Raw genomic sequence first — 8,885 nt, forward strand, 5'->3', positions numbered from 1 at the left:
GCGCCTCGCCTTGGCCCCCCGGGGACACCCTTGCCCACGCTGGGCCCCGCCGGTCCACGGGCGGCTTGCTCACCAGGTCGGGCTGCGAGCACAGGCGCATCTGGCACAGGTGGATGGTGAAGATGGCGTGGGAGCGGGAGCTCTGCACGTTCATCTGGGTGCTGGCCGTGGTGCGCGACAGTGCCCCCTGCTTCAGGCTCTGGATCAGCTGCGGGGGCGGGAGGGGTGAGGGAGCCCGACTCTGCCAGCGCCGCCCTCCCAGCGATGCCCTCTGCCTGCCCGGGGCTGCTCACCTCCTCCTGTGTGCTGATGAGGCGGGAGGTGACACCTGTGGTGTAGATGCCGCCGTTGGCATCCTCGTGGATCTTGATGTTGGACCTGCGGTGGCGGGCATCCGGGTCTCGAGTGCTGTCAAACAGGTCCAGGATCTCTTCGTTGTAGAGCTGCACCGGGGCAGAAGTGGCTGCTGCGTTTCTGCGCATGTGCGCCAGGGACAGCCCGGCGCAGGGTGCTAATGACCGCTTGGATTTTGCAGTCGCAGGTGCCCTCGGCTTTTCTCATCGACTGATTTATTTTCTTTGGTCAACACTGTATTCTTGACAAAACGTGTCGCCTGTTATACATTGTTTGACCAGCCCCCGGTGGCATAGTGGATTATGAAAGTTCACCAGCTGCGTGGACGGAGAAAGATGGGCCTATCTGCTCCCATCAAGAGTTACGGCCTCAGAAAACCAGGGCAGGAAGTTCTCCCCTGTCCGACAGGGTTGCTATGAGGCGGATTCCACTCGACGGCAGGCGGTGTGGGTGTTTAGGGTACCTTGTTTTTGCACTCCGTTCTCTTTTCACATAACATCATCACTTGGAGATAACCCCATAAACACTGTCATTAGTTGCCATCAAGTCGACTCTGGCCCCTAGCAACCCCGCGTGCAGAGGACAGGCTCTGGAGACCTGTCTCCCGAAGCACCTCTGGGTGGATGTGACCCATGAGCCTTTCAGTTAGTGGTCAGGTGTTTAGTTAACCATTTGTGCCACCCATGACCTCCAATTCCATACATTGTGCCCATAAGAATAACATTATAATGTATTCACACATTGCTGCAGTCGCCTCCTCCTTAATGGCAACACAAGCAGCTTGGCTATAAGCAGAGCTAGCCTGAGCCTGAGCCTGAGCCTGAGTGAGACTGCACCTGAGCCCGGCTCCTCTGCCCCACGGAGCCAGCCCCTGTGCAAGGGACGAGACCCTGAGGGACCAGGAGAGTGGAGTCCCAGATGGAGATGAGGAAGGTGTGCCCATGACTTGGGCAGGTCTTGTTATCTTTAGCTTATCAGGTTGAGACAGAGGGATGGGGGACTGGTTCCGGATGCAGGAGATAAAGGCAGAGCTTAGTGGGGACCATGGAACATGTTCTGGTCAGACAAGTCCCTGGGGTCGCAGGTAAGACAACCTCCCAAATCAGTGACCCTGGTTCTGTGCTCAGAAGGGAGGCGGCCATGGACAGCAGACTACTATGGGCCCACCTCCGGGGAAAAGCCTGGTGAGACCATTTATGGGGAGGTGGCCTGGCCAGGGGCAGTCACCCCGCTTCAGATGATCCCCGCTTTGGAAGCCGCTGGCCAGGGCTGGTTCACCTGTGGAGGAGGGTGGGCTGATCACCAGTCAGGACCTGGAGCTGGACAGGGGGGCAGCAACCAGCAGAATCCTGGGGCAGGGGCAGGGGAGGGAAGGGGGAGTACTATAGCCCACGGACATCCCTGGCTTTGATGACCTTAAAGGGACAGAAACATCCCACAGTAAGGGGAAGAGAGGAAAAGGAAGAGGCTGAGGCCGACATAACTGTCAAAGTGTCTGTCTGTCTGTATGAGACAGACACGCTGCATCATTTAACCCTTCCTGGTTTGCCTTTTGCATGGATGGTCTCTGAGCTAGGTTGCTCATGGGGGGTGTCTGTGGCTGCAGTGCGGAGAAGGGAAGCAAACAGAGAAATGGGAAAAGTTGAAAAGCAGTCACACACACACACACACACACACACACAGCAAGTTTGTTAAAAAAGCAAAGTCCAGAAGGACAAAGGAAACCTCTCAAAGTATGGCCAGGAGACCATACTTATGTGGCCATGGGATGGAGGGGGGGCCAGGATGGCTTGGGAAGAACTGAGACCACACCCCTCCCTCAGAGAGAGGCCAGGGACAACCTGGGCACCTTCAGTACAGCAGGTATAGGGACTGACAGTCTAGCGTGACTCCAGACCCAGAAGATGGCCAGGACTGGAGTCTTTGGGTCAGGTCTCTAGATGCTGAGACGCAGAGGAGAAACCTGGTCAAGGCAGGGTCTCCAGGGAAACATTCTAGGCCCACCTGCCTTCCAAGAAGCCCCTCTGAGAGGGGTCCTTTGTAAGAAGGAGCTCCTATTCCTGGGCTTACTGAACTGAGGCTCAGCACAGCCCCCAAATCAAAGATTCCCCTCTTCTACCCCGAAAGGCTCTGGCGGCCATGACTCCAGCCTTGGCAGGCGGCATCCTTGCAGAGAAGGCAGAGTGGCTGCAGAGAAAGGCACATTTGGGGGACCTGCTGCCTGGGGCCCGGAGTCACAGAGGGCCAGGGAGTATCTCAGGCAGAAAGGGCAGGGGCAGCTCTGAGGTGGAGCGGGGACTTGGCAAAGGCCAGGGGAAGGACAAGAACCAGACTTCTCCCTGTGCACCATCCAGGTGAGCCTCACGAAACCCCAAAAGAAGCAGATAATACCACCTCTGGGTTGAAATGAAGCTGCCGATGCTGAGTGGTGGACCTGACTTGCCAAGGCCACCCAGCTAAAAAGCGCCAGAGCTGAGATTCTCAAGTTCAGTAGGGTTTGAAGATCTCATAGAGGTCAATGACTCAAGTTCCCCTGCAAGCAGGATAACCCTTTCCCGTGACCCACCATGCAGTCCTCCCACCCTGGTTTGCATACTCCCAACAGTGGGGAACTCATCACCTCTATAGGAGAGGGGCCAGGCCAGTCCCCACCCAGGATGGAGCTGAGAACCTCCACAGGCCATTCTGTTCCCGCCTGAAGTCCCTGAGGTCCACTCCGAGAGGCAGGCCCCAGTTTCTGTGGTCTTGTGGGCCCCACGTCGCCCTCCCACCCGCCCCACAAGGCCAGGCTACCTCCAGGAACTGAGCGCTGACTTTGAACTCAGGCCCAGTCAGGCCCTGCTCCTGTGCCCGCTGCTTGCGCTCGGCGATGCCCGCAAAGAGGTGGGCAATGGCCCTCGGAATGATGCCTTGCTCATCCTCGGACGTCGACATGTCGAAGCCAGTGCCCATGGTGTATGTCTTCCCGGCCCCCGTCTGTGTGGGCAAGAAGCAAGGAGGGTGGTACCTATACACACACACACCTGGGTGTCCCAGTGAGCCCTGGACTGGGGTGAAATCCCCTCACCCGTCTATCTACTGTACAGTGGGGTTCCCACCCAGGCCTGGCTGGGAACTTTCCAGCCTGGGAAGTCTTCTATGGCCGATCACCTGCCCCTCCAGGGGAGCAGCCAGCAGCACTGCACTTGAGGGGTGGGGGCAGACTGGGCTGGAGTAGCTAGTGGCAGGCGAGGGTCCTTACCTGCCCATAGGCCAGCACTGTGGCATTGTAGCCCTCGAAGCAGCCCTCGATGAGCTTGTTCACACAGGTCGAATAGATTTGTTCCTGCCAGGTATCCAAGTCGAAGACAAAGTCGTAGGTGAAGGCCTTGTCCTTCCCCAGCAGGACCTGGGGCTCCCCCGGGGTGACGGAGGTACAGATGTGACAGCCCTCAATCTTCTCCTTCGAAAGCTGGGGCCGAATCCTGCCAGGGACAGGGAGAGCCCTGGGTCAGGTCCCCTGGGCCAGGGTGGTGGGGTGCTGTGGCCCCCTTCCCCCGCACTGCCTGCCAAGCTTCCACTTCCTCCAACAAGTCCCCCAACAAGCTAAAGGAGGAGACCTCCAGAAGACCAGGTTCAGAAGACCGGGTTCAGAAGTATAAAAGTAATAATTTAAATATATATATATATTTAAACATTTTATTAAGGGTTCTTACAGTTCATGTCACAATCTGTAAAACAATTGTATTGAGCACATTTGTACATATATTGTCATCATTATTTTCTAGACATTTATTTTCTATTGAGCCCTTGATATCTTCCACCCCCTCCCTCACCACCCCCACTCTTATGGCCCCTTGATAAATGATAAATAATTATTGTTTTCAGGAATAATAATACTAACCCCATCCACCCCCACAAAATAAGAATGGTGAACATTTATTTAGCACCCAGTGTGGTTACTGGTTACGCATTGCAAAACCAGCAGTTCAAAACCACCAGCAGCTCCACGGGAGAGAGATGGGGCTGTCTACTCTGGTAAAGAGTTGTAGTCTCTCTCGGAAACTCGCGAGCAGCTTTGCCCTGCCCTGGAGGGTGGCTCTGAGTCAGCATCAGCTGGTTGGCAGGGAGCGTTGTGGTGTTTGGTTTTTGGTAGACCATCTCTGTGTCTAAGGGGCTTCCATGACCTCATCCATGTAGTCTTCACTACACACCAGAGGTTTTTCACCAGGTCTTTCAGAGGAAGAAACCCTGGCTGGAGGTGTTTCCCTGACTCTACCACAAGGTTTTATCACAGAAATCAGCAGAGCTGGGATCGCACCGGGAGCCCCAGAAACGATTGCCTGCTTCTGGGGAGACAACATTCCATTCTGGGTGGGAAGGACGGGACTGCCCAGGCCACATGCCCCTCAGGACAGGGCTCAGGGAGAGGCTCTGCCAAAGACGGAGGGGAGGGGCTGCCACGGCCCTCCAACCCTGGAGCTTCATCCCTGAGGCCGGCAGCTCGCTGACATCCTCAGGCACGAGCTCTGGGCTCGCTCCAGGACCTGCAGGGACTCGGTCAAGCAGATCAGGAAAAGTTGGAAGGGTCCTGCAAAGGGCTGGACCCAGGCCAGCCGCACACCAACCCCACGGATAAGAAGACAGTGGTATCAGGGCTGAGTGAGGAGGCAGCCACGGACAGAGCAGTCTCCATCCAGTCACCCTCCCTCCTCTCCAAAGTAGCCATCACCATGGTGAGCTCCCCATGGCAACCAAGCATGAGTCAGTGAGTGCATGTTTGTAGGGATTGGCAGAAAGCACCCCTGGAACCTAAACGAAAGGGGGTGGGATGTCTGACTCTAATGCCCAGTGCCTATATCAGCCAGCCCTGCCCACTGGGCACTCACAATGGGCTTCTTGTCAGGCTCCCTCCCCCTACACCAACATTTATCAAGAGAACAGAGGGGCCAGGCCAGCGCCCATTCAGGACCAAGAGGCACCTAGCCACACAGCCGGGGGAGGGGGGCACACAGTTGCCATCCTGTCCCTGCCCTAGGCCTCCCAGGGTCCAAAGTTCATGCAGAGTTGCAGGCTGGACGAGGTGCTCACCTGAGTCTTGTGTCTGTGCTCAGAGCTCAGGGCTCTCCCTTCCTGCCCCTCAAGGGCAGCTAAGCACGCCTAGGCCACACCCTGGAAGTTATGGATGGACGTTTGGACTTCCCTCAGAGGTGCTTCCCCTTGGGGGTGAACCAGGCTTCACACCTCAGCAGCCCTCCCCTCAGTGAGCAGACAGGAAAGGAACCCAGGAGGTCGCCACTGCTATCTAAGCATTAGGCCAAGTTGAAAGGAGAATCCAGCATCTCAGTCTCCCACCTGAATGGGTTTCTGACTGAGCAGAGCAGCATCTAAGCACTTGCTTATACAGAAACGCTTTGGCCTTCAAGGCACCCTGGTCAGGAATATTGCTCCTACTGGGTATTGGAAGAAACGGAGAGCCTGGTACTCAATGAGCCCCAGAGACAACCAGTGACAGAGCTTACGTCTGAACCAAGGCAGGCTGCGTGTGCTGTCTCTTCAGTGCGCTTACATGACGTGGTCACTAAGGGACGGGGAAGGTGCCCTGGTGGCGTGGGTTACAATGGGGCTGCTAACCACAAGATCAGCAATTTGAATCCACAGCCCCTCTGCTCCCACAAAGAGTTACAGTCTCAAAAGCCCACAGGGGCAGTTCTCCCCTGTCCTGTACAGTCACTATGAGTCAGAATTGACTGGATGGCAGCAAGTGACGGCACAGGGTTCAGAGTGTCACCTGGGAAGGAATGCCCCCCTCATTCATAGGGGAAGGTGGAGCAGTCAGCAGTCTCGGAGGAAGGTGGCATGGGCATCAGATAGGACTTTGGTGCTCCGGCCCACTGTCCTGGTGCTGGCCTGTGGCACCCAGGAGCAAACACTTCCTGCTCAGGCCTCCAGGGCTGCCAGGTGAACGAAAGATCTGGCCTAGGCAGGCTTAGGGCCCTCCGGCGCTATTGGCAATTCCCCAGCTCCTGAAGATAGATGTCTTCCTACCACGTGGCCACTTGCAATAGTATTTCTGGATTCAATTCAAATACCATTTAATTACCCCAGGCAGATGGCAATGCTGGTGATTGGAAGAAATCGAATCAACATCCCTGGAGACAAGGTCAGAGTGTGTGTGTGTGGGGGTGGGGGGGGTGGGGGAGCAGTCCTGCCTCTGAGAGCCCTTCAGTGGAGGGGTAGCTTCTCCTTCAGCAAGTAGCCCCACACCACCTGAGGAGTACCCCTGCCAGGAAGGAGATGGTGGGCAAAAGAACAGGACTGTGAAGGAGGGTCCCCAGCCATTTAGGGTCCACAAGTTCTGGGGCAGGAGGACATTTACCCTTGGGCCCCTCTGTCAGGCCAGTACATCCTAAGATGGGGTCCTTTGTGGTCAGACATGCTGACCCATCCTTAACATCAGGATATGTTGTCAGGGTGAAGGTGAGCAGGCAGGGTCATCTGGAGAAAAGGGTCCTGCATGAGTCACCAGCTTCCAACCCAAATGACCTGGAAGAAGGAGCGTGCTCCTTCCACCCACAGGACTACTGCAGAGCTGGAGTTAGAAGCAGAAGGAATGAAGATTTCTCAGATGACAGAAAACAACAGAGCCAGGTTGGACCAGAGCTGGCACTGGGCCAGGCACAGTCACAGATTTCTTCCCCAGCGGCACTGTCAGGTAAGCAAGGTTGTCCGTTCAAACCCATCAGCTGCTCTGAGGCAGAAGGTGGAGGCTCTGGGCTCCCATAAACATGTTCAGCTTTGGAAACTCCACACAGCATTGTTGTGAATCAGGATGGCCTCAGTGACAGGGGTGTGGGTTTGGATTTGGATGAGCTTTGGGATGGCTGGGGTAGAAGTCTCACTTCCATGCAAGAGACTCGGGTTCAATTCCTTGCCAATGCACTTCATGCACACCCGCCATCTAAGAGTGGAAACTGTGCTTTGCTGCGATGCAGAACAAGTTCAGTGGAATTTCAAGACGAAGGTGAAGTATGAAGAAAAGCCTGGTGATCAATTTCTAAAAAAAAAATCAGTTTCAGGATCACAGAGCCCTGGTGGTGTAGTGGGTGATGTGTTGGGCAGCTTAACACAAGGCCAGCAGTTCAAACCTCCCTGTTCTAAGGAGAAAGAGGCATTCTACGCTGGTAAAACCTTACAGCCTGAGAAACCCACGGGGCCAGTTCTACCCTGTCCTATAGCGTTGCTATGACTCAGAATCAACTTGATGGGAGGGAGCAAGCTTGGCTTTGAGTATTTGGATGGCTCACCGTGGTTTTGCAGCCAGCTCCACAGCAGCTCCACCACCACCACAATGAGCTAGGCATTTGAATCCCCATTATCTACAGCGGACCATGGAAGCTTGCGTGGTTAAGCCAGCCTCATAGTAAAGGCAGTGCCACTGACAGGTAAGTTGAACAATTCCTGCTCTGAGTGACTTGTTCTTCCAGCTCTGCAGCTGCCAGCAAATTCCCAATCCCTAACCCACTAAGAAAACTTCCTCTCACAGCACTATCAGCAAAGCTGGGAAGGCCCTTTCATAAGGATTCCCACCCGTCTGATTGCGCATGTGCCGCAGGGGGATCTGCTGCCCGCGCTGCAGTGAGCGGAAGATCCGGCTCTCGGTCCGGTAGGGGGCGACACTATGCCATCCTGGTGTTCCCTCCCCCCACACTCGATCGGCCCTGGGTTGACGTCGAACCCACATCCCCAGCTAAGAGCGGCTTCCTCCTGACTATCGAGGTGATCTCGCACGTCTCTCGGGTTTTAACTTTCTAAGAACTCTGTCATCTCCTCTCCCCTCCCTCCTTCGCGCAGTGTGGTCACTTCAGCCAGCCCCGCCCCCAAAGTGGCGCTCAGCAAGCCCTGCCCCATCCCAGATAAGGCGAGAGGGCAGCTTCCCGTTAGAGCAGCAGGCGGGGCGGCCGGGATAGGACCACCCACAGCCCCGCCCCTCCCTCAGGACCCAAACCAACCCCCGGGGCAGCGAGTTTACAGCCGAGTAGAACTGCCCCGGTGGCGGGAGCGGAGAAGTTCATCCTCATCGTGATGCTCGGCTGGTGGTTTCTAATCGCAGGTCTCGCAGTTGGCAGCCTAACTTGTGACCCACTACACTGCCAGGGCCCAAGAATGGGTCCGCCATGTCTCCCAGTCTGTAGTTTCTGGGGTCTCCCAACTCCTGGGCTGCTCAGAGCACTGCAAGCCAGCCAGGTCCTGGCGCGCGGGGGAGGGGCGGGGACGCAAACCACAAAATGGGTACTCCCCCCAAAAAAACTCAGCAATCGACATACAGTTTAGCCTTCGATGTAATCATTTTTAAAAGCCATATATGCAAACAAACGGGCCTGCAGGCCGGCCACCCGTTTTTTTGCACACTAAGTTTCGGGGTTCTTGGGGGTGCATCACCGCCCGGCGCTTTTGTAAATACCAGGCACCTCCCCTCCGATCGCGGTTCGCTTCTCCCTCCGCCCCACCCCCGCAGGAGGGAGAGAAGCCTTCGGGGCTGCACCCCTGCC

At 56.1% G+C, this 8,885-nt stretch overlaps 1 protein-coding gene across 1 annotated transcript in view; it reads right to left on the minus strand.

The window, feature by feature from the left end:
- Positions 1 to 8,885, minus strand: part of KIF21B (kinesin family member 21B) — a 54,186-nt gene that overhangs the window by 34,029 nt on the left and 11,272 nt on the right. Inside the window, exons 2-5 of the mRNA XM_004700077.2 lie at positions 3,596 to 3,818; positions 3,148 to 3,330; positions 294 to 443; positions 29 to 208 (exon numbers count right to left, since the gene is read on the minus strand). Coding sequence (XP_004700134.1) covers positions 29 to 208; positions 294 to 443; positions 3,148 to 3,330; positions 3,596 to 3,818 — 736 coding nt within the window. The remainder of the gene's footprint in view (positions 1 to 28; positions 209 to 293; positions 444 to 3,147; positions 3,331 to 3,595; positions 3,819 to 8,885) is intronic.

Source organism: Echinops telfairi, unplaced genomic scaffold (genome assembly GCF_000313985.2).
Source record: "Echinops telfairi isolate 266 unplaced genomic scaffold, ASM31398v2 ScPeMD7_7424;HRSCAF=8462, whole genome shotgun sequence".
Lineage (NCBI taxonomy): Eukaryota > Metazoa > Chordata > Mammalia > Afrosoricida > Tenrecidae > Echinops > Echinops telfairi.